Source organism: Chionomys nivalis, chromosome 19 (genome assembly GCF_950005125.1).
Source record: "Chionomys nivalis chromosome 19, mChiNiv1.1, whole genome shotgun sequence".
Classification (NCBI taxonomy): Eukaryota; Metazoa; Chordata; class Mammalia; order Rodentia; family Cricetidae; genus Chionomys; species Chionomys nivalis.
In genome coordinates this window covers 35,316,468-35,335,475 of record NC_080104.1, presented here as the reverse complement: position 1 = coordinate 35,335,475, position 19,008 = coordinate 35,316,468, and the positions used below count along the sequence as shown (strand labels likewise).

Genomic DNA, 19,008 nt, shown 5'->3' with positions numbered 1-19,008 from the left:
GACTGAGCAAACACTATGTAGGGGCTGGGCCAGCTAATCCTCATAACCCGTTTATGAGGCAGGTTCTATTATCGCCTCCACTTTCGTACATGGGAGAACAAAAGAGGACTCAGCATCTCACAGCTAGTAAACGATGCTCCCCAAGTGCTTAACCAGGGACTCTGATGCAAGCCAGTGCTGTTTAGACCTGACCCGCACTCCTGAGAGTTTCTTAGTGAACCCAGTGGTCTTGTGGGAGAGAAAGCTTCCACTACTTTTCAAGCTCTGACTCCTCTCCTCTCAAGAATAAGGCTATCTGTATTTGTGCATTGGTTTCCTGGGTCTACTGTAAGAAATTCGGGCTTCACAGTTCATTTGATCACCTCACTTTCCATATGTCAAACTCAAAAATAATTTGAACTCAGCTAAAAAAAATAAATCATGACGTTGATTGAGCTGTGCTCCTTCTGGAAGCTTCCAAGGAGAATCTGTCCCTTTTTTTCTGCTCTACCTTCTAGAGGCTGCTTAAAATCTTTGGCTTGTGGCCACATCACTCTGCATCTAACATTCCTGACTCTGATAATGATTCATAAGGGTTCTGTGATTCCCCTACACCCTTTTGATTGTTATTATTGCAATCTCCCCTTCTCAAGAACCTACTTAAATCTCATTTGCAATCTCCTGTTTGTCATACAATGTAAGTTATTAGCAAGTTCTATGAATCAGGATATAGAAGTCTGTGGGTACCTACATCGCAGAGATCCAGATATTTTCACACTTTGGCTTCATATGGCCATAGTAGCTGGGGATGGAATCGCAGGCTTTTGCGATCTCATCCCTGAGCTTCCTAGGTAGCACGCCCTTCAGTTGTCATTCCCACACTGACAGCCTCATAAGTTGTTTAGGTCGGCTTTGAATTTTCTCTTGGGCATGGATTCGCAATCCTCCTCCCTCAGCCTCTGGGTTGCTGGGTTTACAGGTCTTCACTACCAGGCTCAGCTTACTTAAATTTTTAAAGTCAAAGTTTCAGAAATTGAGATTCCCTCGTACAAAATAATGAGGCAAAGGTGGCAGCCTTTTACAGAGGAAAGAGGTTCAGCAATGAGAATAGCCGAGCTTCTCTTCAAGGTCAAAAATAGAAAATTTGGCTATAATTGACAATGGCCATATTAGTTCTTAAAACATTCTAATCCTATGGGTAGGATGTTTCAATATCAATATGTTTAAATATATAGACAAATGTGGAGAATAATGAATATCAAGTGCTCATTATCCAACCTCCCTCAGTGATGTTTGTTTTTAAAAGGAAGCACCATCCACTATCAGACTGAAGCTCTGTGCTTCTTCAGCCCATACTCCATTCCTTCTCTTCTTGGCTTCTAAAGTTTTCAGTGATCATTTGAAAAACATATTTGCAAGACTAGAATAGTGCTGTGTAAATATGTTACCCACCCCTCCCCAACCATGATCTCCTTATTACTTAAGCACATGTAGAAGGCAAAAATTAATATTAGTTCATGATAGGAAGTGATTTAACAAACACCAGTCATTCAGATATGATTGAAAATTGTAGTCTTGGTATAGGAATAGCAAGTGGGTTATTTTCTGTTATGTTACATCACTCACATGACCAGGAGAGATGTCCATGCTGGCCAGACCCTGATGGTAATGGAGCGGTTGGTTTACCTCCCAGCATCACTTCAGGAGGAGGAACACACTGAGGGACTACTATAGTCTTGGTACCCAGAAGCACCTTGCTTCATCCACAGTGATGATGCATTGGACCAAAGTTTCCAAATATTGCCATTCTGGTCTACCATGAAAACTCAATATCCGTGGTCACTCAGTCAGCTACTGGAGGGTGCTTCCCCACCACATTGACTTTGCTGTACAGGTGTGGCTGCAGATCAAACCCTGTCACAAGCAGAAACCTCACAAGGCCTCAAAGCCACAGATGAGCTATTCTCTTAGGGAGGCAAAAAGAAGCAGTGTCATGTGAGCAGAAAAGAATAGAATCTCCTAGGACCTTCCTGGTTGGTTACATGACAGAGAGGACAGAGATGCAAAATTCTGAGCCATGGTCTATGAAGATGAAAGCAAGGAGGGGCACTGTTCCAGCCTCCAAAAGCTCCTAGTCTAGGGGGAGAAATGGTGACGAAGAGATCATTGCTATACAACACTGTGGGAGCTAGACACAGGACCAGAAACGGTGTACCGGCGGTGTTTTCTAGACCTGAGCCCACGACACTCATGAACTCACAGGAGCTGTAATCTCCTGCACCAGGACTGCTCAAGAGCCAGCCAATCAATAATCCAGTGTGGAGTGGGAAAAGCTCATGAGAAGTTGATGGCTTCTGGAGAACAGAGAGTCCATTTTCTTCAGAGATTTAGTCCCTGGTAGGTTGCTCTTGCCCCAGTGGGTGGCCCTACATCCATGTGTTTGGTCTAGGTTGGTCTCTAAGTTATTATTTTTATTTTTAAAGAAAAAGAAGAGGACACGAAGTTGGGAGAAGAAAATGGTGTTGGGGGCTTCAAAAGGAGTTAGAAGAGACTTGTGAGGGTAGATATGATTAGAACATACTGCGTACATAGATGAAATTCTTAAAGGATAAATAATACTAAATCAAAAGAAAGGCTGTGTTAAAAGTTTGTGGAAGTAAATTGTTAGTTATTCCACAGAAAAGGGTGCATTTGTACAAATGCTTCATTAGTAAGAGGCCATTGAGAATGAAAAATAGGAGGAAAGCAGAGCTTCCCTTCAGCACCTACAATGGTGCATCGTGAAGAGCCCCCATGACGATAAAATGTGATGCTTGAGTCCCTTACATAATGACAGTATCTAAGCGCTCCACCTTGTACATTCTGAACTGCATATGGATTATTTATAGTGTCTAATACCATTGTGGAAGTGGCCATCACCCTCTGTATCACACGGAGTTGTACCAAGAAAAAGCCAGCACCCCCTCAGCCTGGATGCACCTGCCTTTTACAAACATTGCCAATACACAATCGATTGAATTTACAGAAGAAGAGCTCACAGACAGATGAGTGCAATTTAAGAGAGGCAGGTCAAACTACAAGAATATTCTGGTAGCCAGAGGATAGTGAAATGGTAACATTAAAAGATTTCTAAAGGTGGCAAGGGTCAGAAAATGATCGGTATACACAACAATCAAGAGCTTCTGCTGGATTCTATAGGCAGGGTAGGAGGTTGAGGTCTATATATTTGGCTGTAACTTTATCAAGCCCCCTTCATCTCTATCTCTATTTCCCCTAAGTCCACTAGGAACAAGGAAAGTATCCATTGATGTGTGATGTGTATATCGATTATATCTTTAATGCATGTTGACTCAGTTCCTATATGAATATACTCTTGATAGGAATGATACTTTGATATGAACAAAATCATACCCTAGGGGAAAAAACCTCTGGAGGGGCGTCACGCGTACAGAGGACACATTTGGAAGGGCACAAGCCAAACCAATACAGATAATTTGTTTCCTTCGGTAGCTTGTCATTTCACTTTCAAAGCCCGCTCCCGCACCTGGCCTATGTAACAAACCAAAACATGGACATGTTTTGACAGGTGTTAGGTTTCGCTGCGTGAGACCACATTGAGGCCAGACATACTGCTTTGTGATCATCTTGCCTCCCTTTAACATAAATGTATGGTGATTATCGCCAATTTAGAGATGGAAAAGTAAAATCACTGTAATTAGTGGGTTTTGCATTCAGCAGCAATTGAGGTTTTCTTCATCCTCATATTGCTTAAAATATAGCATAGGCAAAGATCAGGCTAGCTAATACTCCCTCAACAAAGTCTTCAAGGATAAGACAGAGTTTTTCCTTAAATGATCTGTCATTTGACTATCTGTGAACAGAAAATTCTTCCAATGATTCCTGTCTTCTGTAGGAGGCCTTGACTCCAGTATAGCATCCCATGAAGCTGACTTTCTGTAGACTGCATTTCCTTTTACTAGAATGTATGCTTTAAGAGAGTATAGGCTCATATTACTCTCGGCATAGCGTGGTTCTGTACCTGAGTTGCTGTCACTTTCAGGTTCTTTGACTAAACGAGCACAATCTTTAAAACCAAAGGGACCCAGCATTAGAATTGAAAGCAGGAGGTGGAGTCAGATTTCTGGTCGTAAAGATATGCAAGTGCACACATATATACATATTATAAAGATATATATATATATATATATATATTTATCGTTTTGTACAGACATGCATAGACATGCTTTCTGTGTATATTTATAGAGGACATACTTACTATTTATATGTTTATAAATATAAATACCTTTAAAATACAGTGATCAATTTTTTTAAATTCAATTCTGACATTAACATCAGGAGGCTGTCTTAGTTAAGGATTTTATTGCTAAGAGACACCATGACCACAGCAACTTTTATAAGAAAAACATTTATTTGGGGTGGCTCCCTTACAGTTTCAGAGGTTCAGTCCATCATCATCACGATGCGGAACATGGCAGTGTGCAGGCAGACATGGTGCTAGAATAGTAACTGAGACTCCTCCATACTACAAGCAACAGGAAGTCAACTGAGACACTGGGTGATATCCTCAGCATGGGAAACCTCAAAGCCCACCCTTACAGTGATACACTTCCTCCAACAAAGCCACACTCCTAATAGTGCCAACTCCCTAATGGGGGCCGATTACATTCAAACCACCACAGAGGGTCTCCCTAGAATTGGAACTGCGTTATAGAATACTGGCTGATAGGTCATTGCACAATTCACTTGCTCTCATGACAAATCTGCGTATGCTACTAAAATGTGCAAATAAAATCACAGGGACAACACAAACAAATCCTATACTCTCAATGAAAACTTTGCCAAAATGAAGGCGTACTCAGAGTCCAGTCTTGCAATGATGAAGCCCCATTCAGTAGCTCTCTCTGCATTGATTAAATCCAGGTCTTATGGTGACTCTGGGCACAGGGCATGTTCTCAGAAAAAAGAGCTCACTCGTGTGAAGTGAATTAAATATTCCAGAGCATGGATTTACTATAGAGTAATTTGTCTCTTCCAGGAAACCCAATGACCAAAAGAAAGTGAGTTTGACATATTATCAAATGCAAATGAAAATTGCTTTCAGAGGAAGTCACAAGCATACAAATGGAATGACCTTCTGTCAAATACGAAAAATGAAATAAATGGTCTTAACTACTGTATATGGTGGGTTAACTCCTACCAGAACCTTGTCTGCCTCCATATCCCCCCTGCTTCATTTTTTACTTTACCTTTTATAATTTTTTAAGTTCCACCAGTGTTTGCATATCCCTCATCGGCACCTGGTGCAGATGTGGATTCACACAGTGGGATCACACAAAGGGTTGGTCATAAGTCATTACCTACAGTGTGATGAGCGACAAGGAATCGCAGGCCCATGGAGTCCAATGGCTCTAGTTGAAGAGCGCTGAGTAAGATTACAAAGAGCCTGAAGGATTTGGTCTGCTCTTAACAAAGAAATTAAAGTAGATTCTGCCACATGGGCATGGTAGTGAGATACCCCATGCATCACTGGGCATGGAACCTGACCCCATAACACCCTTGTACCGATGTACAAACCTTTCTCATGGTTGCTTGTGTGTCCTGGGAACGTGAGTTCGAATGGTGGCTTTATGAAGTTCCTTACGGTGTACGGCATGCGTATTAGAACATTCTGTCTGTGAACCACGGAATTTGTGGAAATCCTTAGAAAGATGTTAATCCCTTGCTTCATCGGAGAAAATCCGGGTGTCTACACAAAAGGGTCATTCTGAGTAATTTCTAAACGCACCAAAGTTGTAAGGGCGTAAGTGGGACATAGCCTGAGGACTCACAAAGGAGAAATATGTGGAACTCGCGATGAATCATCTTACTTAAAGCTTTATTAGAGGGGGACCAGGGGCTAACACAGGATCTGAGGGCTACTGTGTTCTAATTGTGTTTTTCAGTCCTTCTCCCTCCCCCGGTCTCCAACCAGGCACTTTCCTGCTGCTACCAGCCACACATCCTCTCCTGAGAAGGATTCCTTAGCCCTGGAGGCGCCGGCCAAGTCAGGGCTGTGACCTCCAGCTTTTCTCCCACAGAACCGTTAGTTAGACTGTCAGGTGCATGCAAAACAGTGGCATAAAAGAGATCTGGACATCTGCTGCTGTACTCATTATAACCCAGTGACACAGGTGGACCAAGCCCCAGGTGAGTCCCAGACACCTGCCTGGCAGATGGGAGAGTCGGCTTTCCACTTCTCCCCAGAATTCAGGCCCATGGAGACCCCACAACATCTCAACCTGGAGGCTTTCATTAGTCTTCCCCAATCCTCTCAAAATGCTCTTCTTTTATCAAGAAGATCTCACGGAAAAGCATCCTCATTTATAGGTGATTTCCCCTACTGATAAACACCGAGTCATAGACTGGGTTGTTGTCTCAGTCTTAGCAGACTGGCAAATCAGTGCTTTCCACCCGTACCAGGCTTTGCTTTTCATGAAACAGGGATGGTCCATAGAGCTTGATCCAATCACTCCTCCAAACTGGTGGGCCAGCCACCGTCCTTCCTCTGAAACGTTTCCTGATATGAACTGGTTGGATAAATCTCCCTTGCTCTCCAGCAGCTGGGCTGCAGATACATATAACCCAATAGCTATGCACGGCACAAAGGTAGGCAGCACTGACAAAGAGGTTTTGATGGACATGGGGAGTCCTTGCTGTCATGTCCCCTGTACCTGCCCTTGTCGGGAGTCTGTTTATTCAGAGAACCCAGCGATCCTCCTCCTTGGGTTTGCTTCTGCTCCTCTTATTCTTACAGCTTTGTTCTCCTCTTTGAATGGAACACCTGGCTAGAAGGGCACCAGATGACTCAACTTATCTCAGATAGCTAGGGATTAAGAGGGAGGTCACGTGGGAAGGCAGGCTCAGCCACTTGGCCAGACCTTTTGGGAACACTGAAAACTCAGAGCTTTGATGGAGGCAAAGGGAGAGCGGAGGAATAGAGAAAGAGGGGTTGGAGGAGCACTTTGGCATACAGAGGAGCTTCACATGGCTCTTCCTCACCATGGAACACAGCCCATGCTCAGAGTCCCCCAGGCCATGACCTCTCTGTGCAGAGAATAAATGAGACGCAAACCAAGGCCTTTTAAATCAAGGTGAGGTAATCACCTTCAGGTGCCCAATAGGTCACTGGAAGAGCAGGCCTCAACTCTCTGTGTTAGATGGGTGTCTATCAGTAGAAACATGGGATACACAACTTGGAAGAGATGTTGATTTGGGCCCAGGGATTTGTCCAGGTCACCTGGCCCTCTTGCTTTGGGCCTTTGGGAAAATATTTCAGTGTGTGTTTAAGCAGCTGCCTTGTGGTGGCTGGGAAATGCCAGGAGGCATGTGTCCCAGTGTCCTCTTCAGGAGCTCCCCATCCCCTTTTCAGAATTTCCTTTCTTTCAATCACGCCTACAGAAGGTCTTAACACCTACTATAGGATGGTAATAAAGCCTTTAGTCTATAGGTTTTAGGGAGTCATTTGAGATTTTAACCCTAACACTCTTGCAACTCTAAGTCAGCAGTTCTCAACCTGTTGGTCGCGACCCCTTGGGGGTTAAACGACTCTTTCACAGGGGTTGCCTAAAACCATTGGAAATATCAGGTATTTACATGATAATTCATAACAGTAGTAAACTACAGTTATAAAGTAGCAGCTTTATTCATTATTCATGACTATATGGTTGAGGGTTCACCACAACATGAGGACTATATTAAAGAGTCATAGCATTGGGAGGGTTGAGAACCACTGCTCTGTGTTGTTTAGGGTCTGACAACTAAATCATAAAATCCTTGGCATTTTTCTATGGTTTAAATTGTTTACATGAAGTCAAGCGATCAATACAAGATAAAGTTAAACATCATTCTAGGAAGTTCTAGTGAGAAAGTAGATGTCTAGTTCATTATCAATTTCCTAAAAAATAAAACAATCTTTGGAAAGAAAAGACAATTGTTTCTTAAATAAATTTTATTTATGATTCATTATATTGTTTTACACTTTGGACTTTCTATATGATAGAAAGCAATGTTATTTCCTTTAATTCAGTGTTCTTGATACATAATACAACAGTGACATCACACATATTTTCTTCTCAAGGGATGCAAAGAACAGTCAAGAAGTCATCCAAAATTAATGATGACAGCACTATCCTGTTATACAGATGTTGCTGTTCTTCAAGAAGACGAGACGAGGCAGAATCAGCTCTTGATTTAAGTTTGCTGAATTTTGGCATTTTAACTTAGCAGGCAAACATTCCTTTTTTTTTTTTTTTTTTTTGTCTCTCTGTGGAATTCTCAGTCGTACCCTAAACCTGCCCTGGTGTCAACACTGAAGGAGCCCAGAGGTGTCATCAGACCTTGCCAGGAAAACCTTGTTGTAGACAAATGTCGCCACGGGAATGCAATGTACTGATTTTCCTAAGTCAGTCAAGCATGACATTTATTGACTTCATCCTACTGGCGAATTAGCTTGGGTTTGGATGATGAGGTCATCATCTGCTGGTACAGCCTCCTGCAGAATCAGAAGTATGGTTGCAGGGAAGGAAGACTGGCTGTCAGCTTTGAAACCCAGCCTTGATTCTCCTTGGCAATAAAACCATCTAGAAAGTAAGTGGAAAGGAGAAGAATGGCCTGTATTTGGTTTTGGCTTTTGACATAGGATCTGAAAACTCTGTAGCCCAGGCTGACCTCCAGCTCACAGAAATCAGAGGCACGTGTGCCTGTGTCCATAAGCAACTGAAACCAATGTTCTTAATGTTGTTTTATATCTAAGAAGATGAGGCAACACAGTGTATTTTTAATATTGAAAGCTATGTGACTTTATAACTTTATTTCACACAAATAGGTGCTAGCCCAGTCTACAGACTTTGCTGTTTTGCTTATTCTTGTAAGAGTCACAGCCATCTCCAGAGACAGCTCCAACCCAGACGGGATGTAGATGATATTTATATCTAAACCCCTGAGAGGCTTCAAACTGATGCAAAGACCACGGAGGAATACTGAATACTGGCTTGTCCACTGTGACTTCCTCAGTTCGCTTCTTACACAAGCCAGGACTACCCGTTCAGAAGTGGCGCTGTCCACAGTGAGCTGGTCTTCCTACATCAACCAGGTAGACCGCCTCACGATAGGTCCACAGGCCAATCTGATAGAGGCGATTCCTCAACTGAAGTTCCCTATTCCCAAATGACTCCAGTTTGCACACAAATTGGTGGTGCTGATTTTCATAGCCAAAGATGCTAAATATTGTGATTCTAACATCCAATTAATATAAAAGTCACTAATGAAATATTTTATAATTGCTTTTCTTACTGGCAGTAATCATTTGGCATTTGTTTTCCTCTTAGTGTACCACTTGATTTCGACTCTCTACATTTCAGAGGCTTGAAAGTCCCATGTGGTTGTGGCCACCACATTAGACAGACTAGAAGGAAGAACTAACCATGCAAATGCTGGCATCTCTCAGCTAACTCATACTAAACAACTGGAAACACAGAAATGAATGCAAAAGAAATCTTAATTTACTTACATGATTCTCGGCTCTCTCTCATTTTAAATTTCCTCTTTAAAAAAAAATTCTTTCCCTATTGTTGAAGCAAACTTGGAAAGAAAAGACAATAAGCTTTTTGTTTGTTTGTTTGTTTTCTCTTTCCCATAAAGATTCCCAGAATATTTCAGGGCTTGTTTTCATTTTCCTATTGTCTACCTGATTTGCTGCCTCGTTTTGCCATGGGAGGAATCCCATATAGCAACTATACTTGGGTAGGGACATCTGATTTTGAAGGACTTGGTCATACCCAGGAATGCTATCAATGAAGGGACAAACCTAAATTGATAACAAACTCCTTGCTTTCTTGTGTATTGTAAGGCACAGAGACCCAAGGAGAAGCACAAGGATTCGACATTGGAGATCTTGGGCCCCAGGCTTGGTCGCTGTGTCCTTCCAGCCAACCCTCTATCTGATGGTTGCGGGTGTTGAAAATGTTCTTTGTGTCTGAAATGCATCATGATTGTGATGTCTAATGCAATGCGTTAGGAGTACCCTGCAGCATCCTGTGTTCCTTAGGTTTTAACATTATTTTGACATGTTCTTGAGTCTTGACGCGTAAGCTCCTAGATGCTGCAAAGCACAAGGAAGACTGAGGAGAGAGCAGCTACAGCCCACAGATGCTATCCTTTGCTAGAAAAGCCCAGAAAAGTTAGAAAAGATCTAATTCATCATTTAAACTAGCATCACTAGCTTATATGACCCAAAACTTCCCCAGTTCAATCTTCCTACTTTAGATCTGATGTAAACCAACAAATTACCAACACAGTTCTGTCAATCATTTCCACCTAAAATTAAAGGAGCTAAAACCCACATGACTAGGGCCTTTAGGGACCTTTATCTGCTCAGTTTCACCACTTTCCTAAATAAATTGTATTTATTTTTTGTCACAACAACATATCTCTCACTCCCCATAACCCTTCTGAGCAACTAATAAAGGGATCCAGACCCAGTACAATATAGCAAACAAAGATAAGCTTTCCCATTCCTCTCAAAGCATAGAACAGATGACGTCAACCCTACAAAGGAGATTAAGAAGAGAGAACAGGTCCTCACTGCAAGAGTGACCAGCTCAGTCACAGGCTGGATCCACATCTAGACCAGACCTGAACTCATCATTCCAGAAACACCTACATTCTAGAAATTCCATTTCCTTTCTTTTTCATGTTTCTTCCCTCCTCCCCATTTTTCTTAACATAGACTGGACGGGCTCAGCTTCTAGAGAGCCAGGATACAGCTGTAACAGCCTACCAAGGCAGCATGCAGTTGAATTTGGGCCTCAATGTACACATTCATTAAGTAAAACTAAAAACTACCACTTCCTACTTTTCTGCAATAAGGCAGGTACAATAACTGAAATAGTAAATATAAAATATTTAGGAGGTATTCTTCAGAGAAGAAACTCTATGGAATTATTAACCTATTTAAAATGAAATAAAAAAACACTGACTATCAACTCCTCCAAGAAATGAAGCATTTCTGAAATCCCTGAAAGCCGGGGGGGGGGGAGCCACCCTTTTCCAGAGGGCTATAAGCAACAAGAGAGGTCAAACACTTCTCTGCAGGGCAATGCACATATCAGAGCCGAGGGGTTTATGTGAGGTACAAGCTGAAGCCCAGAACTTGGTATCCAAAGGGAGATTACAAACTTCCATGAAAGGAAATTTAATGGATTCAATTATAGGAGAGCATCAAAGAATCAATCCAAGTCCTTGAGAAGAAAGGGTGAGTCCCACATTATCAGTGGGAAATCATCAGGAGTGTGTACTGAGCACAAAGTTCCAAACACTTACATGAAGTCAAGAGTTTTCTAGTTCCTAAAAGACCTGTTAGTCACCTCTGCATCACGTTCAATGCTGCTTTGATACAAAAAGTGTCCAGAGCTATCGATATACAACATTTCTTGTGTAGATGGTGGTATGAAAACCTTCCTGAACTTTAGGCTTAGTGCCACAAAAAACAAAAACAAAAACAAAAAAAAAACTCTGAACCACCTAGACATAGAAAGATGTGTCTTACACACACACACACACACACACACACCTAAGTCCCACCTGGAAATACAGGAGAAAGCAGGCAGAAATAATGCTTCCACATTCAATGAGGTGTCAAAGCGTTTGGCAACATCAGAAAGGGAAATTCAAATCTAAATCTAAGAATGTCCAGTGAAGGGCAGAAGCCCACCATTACATAGTAATTAATGTGGTTGTCAGTGAGTGTCCTGTCCAACTACAGCCTCATGTCAGCAAACAGCAGAAACAACAAACTTTCTGAAGACCCAAGAACACTCAAACCAAGACACAAATTCGATTTTCCACCCTGAAAATCTGGTTTTCTTTTCAGCCTAAAGCCAAGTCTTTTGCTCTGTAGAAGGAAATTTCTTCCCAGTCAGACTCTCCTGTTAACTTCCAAGAGCACATTCCAGGATAGGCTGTCAGAATTCAGCTAAAGGCAAAGCTCCTGAACCAAGTCAGAGAACCACAAGGGCAATAGAAGGAGGGGAAGGATGGAAGAAGATTAGGGAGCACACCTGTAGAGTAGATACAGCCTGGGAGCTCATACATTGAGTGCCCACAAATGTACCTGTGAGTGTACCCTAGAGAAGCATCTAGGGGTTTGAGCAGTGCACTAACCACCCCACATTAGAACACAGAGCTCCACTTGTGAGAGAATTGATGTATTGATGCAAATATGCCCATTTATCTATGCCAGAGGACAGTGCTGTGCAAGAATTCTGATCTCTTAGAATCTCTTATTTAGTTATGTACTTACCAGTCCGTATATTATTTTGGTACAATGTAGACGTGGTAGTTTGAATGAGATGTCCTCTGTAAGTTCGGGGCATTTGAATATTTGGTCTCCAGTTGGTGGAGAATTGGGGAGAATTAGGCTCAACACACTTCAAGCATCCGGGTCTTTGCTCCCACACCCATTTCTTCCCTTGTGCGACTTTTCAACCACTCAGTACCTTCAGGGATCCTCACTCTTGAACATTGTACAAAATGACTAATTTCCTATGGCTCCTTTCAGTGTTCTAGACAAGTGACAGGCACATAGCCCATGGTCAGATTATGAAATCCAGGGTTCCTACGGACCTGTGTCTAGAATAACCCTGCTGAGAAATTAGACACTGGGCCCTGTCTGTATGCTGTTGGCAGCCCTTGTAATTAGCTGATCACACATTTTCAATGGTGCTGCTCAAAGAACAGTGGGGACATTGGAAGTCACACAGTGATATGAATAGCAACCAGGAAGGTTTCATTACTGGGTCAAACTGGATTAATGCGTTGCTTTATTTAGGTTCTCTTTGAAACGGAAAAACCACCTAACCTTTAACTCGTGGCTTTTATGACGAGTTCGACTTCTCTTTACCTCCCCTTGCACCACAGACTCCATCTGTGTCTGAAATGAAAGTGTTGCTAAGAGGCATGCAGCCAGATACTCTTTAATCAAAGCACCACCTACATCAGGTCAGGGGAGAAAACTGCAAAAAGAATGTGGCCTACATTACAGAGCAAACCCGAAAAACATTCTCCACACCCTAACACGGGCTACAGCTTACAGGGTGTCACTGAATGTCAAGGCAAAAGCAAAGTAGGCATCCCGCTATTTATTCCTAAGGTCTTTTTCATTGACTACAGAGAGAATTCAATCATCATATATTGCCCTTGTTTGCAGTGAAACCATCCGTTGACTAGTTTTCTTCAGGATAACACCTTGAAGGCCAGTGTGATCCAAATATTAGCAATCTGCAACTCACGTATACAAGCTTTTCAAAACCTCCTCCCGAGTGAGTGAATAAAACAGTAACTGTATCTTTAATAAATAAATTAGTATTATTTATTTTGAGATCATTTGAACCCTGTATCAAAATACTTAACTTCCATTTTAAAATAATCCACATTAAATTGCAGGATCTTATCCATAGCATGCTGTATTAAATGAGTTTAAACTGCTGCCAGCAAGCCTACTGTGAGTTAGGGCATTCAAATGGGCCCACAGCAACGGCTCTAGAACCCCATGGACAGTTTAGGCGATGCAACCTGGCTGGAATATTTTGCAGCCTCCCACACAGAGCTCACTGAATAGGGATCAGCCTCCTAAAATGCTGATATCTGATCCAGAGCAACAGTCAAGCTCATTGTTGCATTTCATAGGACACTAGAGGGTTAATTTTAGCACCTGTTCCGTGTCGGCTCCAGATTGTATTAGCGTTCAATTTGGATAGTATGAACTTTCATTTCCCTGTAACAAAAGGTTTATGGAGAATCCAATTCTAGTTGTTCTCAGCGTAAGAAAATCTAGCCTTTTAATAACACTATCAACTGTAATAGCCCCGAATGCACAGGTCCAAGGAAATGCAGGACCCAAGGACTGTGAGCAGCGAAACACTTACGCCATGATGCCTGAGAGGTGGAACATTTCAGCGGTGATGTAGGACAAGTAGCTGTACAGGAAGACAAACAGTGGCTCAATGACCCGGATGTTGTGTGTGAAACGGGTGGTGAAGGCAGCTATAAATCCCAGGAGGATGCCGATGAGCACCCCACCAATTCCCACGACGAAGAAGTTCGCTATGCCCGCAAACACATCGATGGGGTGGATGGTTTTCATCTGGCAGAATGACTTGAACAGGTTGTACAGGACCTAGGGGAATAAGAAAACACACCACCGTTGGCCTCTCAGGAGCCAGAGACATGTCAGTGGAGAAGTGCTGTTCACACATAAGTGTGAGCATCATTGTTTGAATTCCCAGTACCCTCGCAAATTCAGAGTTGGCAGGGAGACCTGTTTGTAACCCCAGGCAGGGGGCAGAGACAGGGGGACTCTCAGAAGCCAGCTGGCCATCAAACTGGGGTGAGCTTTGAGATCTTGCCTGAGTAAGCAAAGCAGAGAACGAGGGAGGAAGACTCCCAGTGTTAATCTTGGGCCTCCACATGCACACCTACATACAATGACATGCACAGATTTGCACCACATATATTCACATGCACAGATATGCACCCACATACATGCACACATGCATACACATGAGAAAGAACAGAAATGTTCCTCCCAGTTTGCCCTGTGGTCACCCTGGGCATAGTCAAAATTTTCTAAGAAGGAGCTAGCTGTTCAATGTCACAGGAAACCACTGCATAATTAATTTGCCACATAGAGACAACTGTGGCTTTAAATAAACAAAATCTTCAGCGAAAAGTGTCTTGGTGTCTTGTCAGATAAACTATTTTGAGAAGTAAAGAAGAGCATATTGCAAAGCTACCGCCCAAATTATCCCTAAAACATTAATTTTTCCAGCTACCACCTGGAAGGATATTTTAAACCATTTGCTTGCCTATTCTGTTCCCATTGCCATTGCTCAGAAGTCTTGTGTCATACAGAAACTTATCAGCCTGCCTGATAAGATCCTACCATAGAGACATTACATGGCATGGGCACACCCTCTGGGGCAGTTACCCCACTGAAGGAGTCCTCCTCCCAGGAGAGCCATCTTCACTTATATCTCACCTTGTTCTCCCTACGTATGCAGTGTGCCTGGTGACCTGTAAAAGCACATAATACCAAGGATGTTTCTTAACATGAAGAGGCCACATATACTTGGTGTGTGGGCCTGTATGGTGTATGTGTGCTGTAGCTTCACACACACACACACACACACACACACACACACACACACACACTTTATGCCTGAAAATGAACGAATTCACTCCTGTTTCGTTTTCAGCAGTCTTGATTTAATTAAAACTTCGACTCACTTCATGTTCCCTGGACAATGTTTTTAGCCATGTGTGGAAGCCCCAGTGTCACATGGGAGAGGAAGTGAAGCCTCATCGCTTTTCCCCACAGATGGAGAGTCAAGCTCAACTCAAACAAGTCTCCTGAATTATTTTCACTGTGAACTTTACCACTGTGGGGGCATTCAGAATTTATGAAAGCCGACTTGTGAAGGCATTGGACCCAAGGGTTAGAGTGTACCTTCATTTGGCTTCTGAGAAAGCCACAATCAACCAAAATTTTCTAAAGTCAAGTGACACAAAATGTCAGAAGCAATGTTAGAATACAGGTTTTCTGACCTGGATAAGGTCTTCAAGGTTTAACATGGGCACATGAGTCAGCCACCTCCTGATAAGCAGCCCATGCCCCAGCATGTGCCGTACGACTACCTCCACCTTGTTTACAGGTGCTTTGCATACACATTTTCCTCCTTTCTTCCGGACTACAAGCCCCTTGGGGTCAACGGGTACTTTATTATGATTTCTGTCCTCTGTGCTGCCTAGTGGGCGCAGCAATTCCTACTTTCAGCCATGAGTTTGCTACGGGATCCGGTACAGTAGCAATTCTGTGTCACACTGCTGCCTGGCCGGGCTTAAGAGGTGACATACAAATTTCTTGCCTCCAAACTGCCAAAGACAAAGGTGGCAGCCGTCATTGTCTCAGAAGAGGCTTTCCCCAGAGTGTTCAATGATAGGCCAGTTCGGGTTTTGCCTTCCTCCAACTCCACCTAGATTCTACAGTTAAGTCCTCAACCCTGCCAACTCTACTCTGCTTGTTTCCAGCCTGCACCAGTGAGCCCGTGTCTCTCCATCTGTCTCCCCGACTTATTCAGATTTTCCATTTTCTATTTCCAGGAGTAAAAGTCTTTGGTTGCCTGACTCTGGGAAGACATGATAGTCTCAATATACGTGGGTCTTGTTCTCTGTTCCATCCTTCCTTTCTTCTTTTTTTTTTTTTTTAAATGTATTTTTTAAAGATTTATTTATTTATTAAGCATACAATGTACTGCTGGCAAGGAAGGCACCATGTCTCATTACAGATGGTTGTGAGCCACCATGTGGTTGCTGGCAATCGAACTCGGGACCTCTGGAAGAGCAGTCAGTGCTCTTACCCTCTGAGCCATCTCTCCAGCCCCCCTTCCTTTCTTCTTTCCTCTCTCTTTCTCTCTCTCCTTCCCTCCCTCCTTCTCCCTTCCTTCATGATTTACTGGTTTTCACAATACCCTTAAAAGTCAGGGGCAGAATTTCCCAAGTATTCTACAAAACGCACCACATGTCCCCATTCCTGCCTATGGTTTTCTTTCCTTTAATTTTCCTTGATGAATGCAAGTTTGTAGCCCTGGGAACTGTCTTCCAAGGTAGCCTTCCTGGAGCTGCCATTCTTCTGAAGGGCCCTTATGAATTCCTACAGCCTGTGGGTATTGTCCTTTCCTTTGACCTGCAATATACAAATGGACCCCAAATCACATAGATAGCCCTTTGCCATTTGCGCTGGCTGCCTTCCCAGGGAGTATGATGTTTCCACTAATAGGGCAAGAAACTTCTTCCCAGATGGAGCCAGAAGGAGTCTGCTCCACCTCCATCGCCCCTCCACCTATCACACTGATGGGACTGCAACGGGAGCTTGAATGTTCTTGTCCATGAAATAATTGTTATCAGTGGAGCACAGTCACGGCCCTTTCTAAGTTGTTTTTCCCAGCTACTCAACACATCCAATCTATCAGAGCGGTGTCCTGCTTCAAATATTGTTCTAAGTACTGAAAGAGAGAAGCTGAATCACAGGTGCTTTACTCTTGGGCAATTGACAAAAGTCCAGTTTGACCAGTTCGCTGCCAAAGATACCAGTGCCATGTTGGAGGGACTGGTGAGGTCTAAGCAGTATCTACTTAATCGAAAAGTTTCTGTAAGTTCCAACTTGTTTTATATTTAATCTTATGCAACTAGTTATAACTGCATAGATGGTTCATTTCTGTTTAATTCTTTAATTTTGTCTGAGGTAATTTATACAGAAAAGAGATTTGGAGTTTTAATTTATACACATACACGAACATGCATGCATACAAATGTGTATGTTGTGTACATGTAGACAATGAAATATGTGTATGACAGAAGTATCTCAGGTGTTGACCAGAGGTTGATGTGTATTTTTAAGAAATTAAAATTTCAGTGACACCTTTTAATAAATTAATAATAGGCCAATGTGAAGGCTGAGTGCTCTCAAGTCTGTCATATGACCTAAGGTCTATTTGTTATGAATATTTACATATATGCATATGTGAAAATTATGAGTTAAATGATTGACTTTGGATTTAAAATGTGTTCTGATTCAGTGTACGTGTATAAAGGAAATTATGCAAATACAGTTGTTCATCCCAGAAAAAGAGCATGCAGACCCCTGTGTTATAAATCTCAAAGCATAATTATTTTATATTGTGAATTTCAGATAATTCTGGGACTTGCAAGTCTAGATTGAATACACAATGTTCTGTGCTTCCCTACCTTATGTGAAATTCCACCCACAGCCCATGATAACTTGCCACCAAGTTACATCATTAACATCTGTCTTCAAAGACGGTTGTTCTTTACCAACCTTATCTATAGGTAGCTTAGTAGGAAACACTCAAGAAAGCTCCTTGAATGTTTTGGAAACTGTGTTAAAACACTAAATGGCTGCAGTAGATTCTAGGCATGACATTAGCCATGACCTTGTGAGAAGAAGTCAATTTGTTATAGACCACTGTGGACACACTGGGACATCTCTGATATTTAGGATCTTGGACAGTCTTTGGATTGGAAATATTTTCATAAAAATATCAAAAAGGATTAATGTGAAAATACTAAAAATCAGTTTTAATTTTTTCAATTGTGTGCCATTCCTCCCCGTTATTCTAATTTACCTTAGCCTTTGACAATAGCCTGGGGAGTTTGGTCTGTAACGTCTGGATTAGATGTTGTTCACGCTTTGGGGTACTTTTGAGCTAGGATTTCTTCCCCTTAGCCTTTCTAGTTGAGTTTATCTTGATATAGGAAGGGGTGAGTTGATATCACAAGGTCTTGCTCTGATTTACTGCTATCCCTCAATCTTCAGCCCTGGTTGTTGTATGAGGTCACTTGTTTGTTCCCTGACCACCTGGCAGCTCAGCTCCCAAATAATCACACAGAAACTGTATTAATTAAATCACCACTTGGCCCATTAGCTCTAGCTTCTTATTGGCTAACTCTTACATCTTAATTTAACCCATTTCTATTAATTCATGTATCACCACGTGACTATGACTTACTAGGTAAAGTTCTGTCTGGACTGTCTCTGGTAGGGCTACATGGTGTCTCCCTGACTCCACCTCTTTTCTTCCAGCATCCACTTTAGTTTTTCCCTCTTAGCTCTATTTTTTTTTTTTGCCCTATCACAGGCCAAGACAGTTTCTTTATTAACCAATGGTATTCATAGCATACAGAGGGGAATCTCACATCACCTGGTGATGCATCATGATTGCTGTTTTCATGTCTTTTCCTATTCCACGAGTTCTGGAAACCTTTCCTAGTGAGAACCCTCTGGAAATTCATTGAATGGTCTCTGCTAAAATGTCCTTTGAAGGACTTTGGGTAGAAGACAAATCATAGTCTACACCATTACTCTAGTTATTCCTAATATGAATTCAGTTTGGTGTG

General features: G+C 42.3%; 1 protein-coding gene across 1 annotated transcript in view; it reads right to left on the bottom strand.

Annotated features, from left to right (window-relative positions):
• Slc9a2 (solute carrier family 9 member A2) overlaps positions 1-19,008 on the bottom strand; it is an 83,869-nt gene that overhangs the window by 25,635 nt on the left and 39,226 nt on the right. The window contains exon 3 of the mRNA XM_057751984.1: positions 13,962-14,212. Coding sequence (XP_057607967.1) covers positions 13,962-14,212 — 251 coding nt within the window. The remainder of the gene's footprint in view (positions 1-13,961; positions 14,213-19,008) is intronic.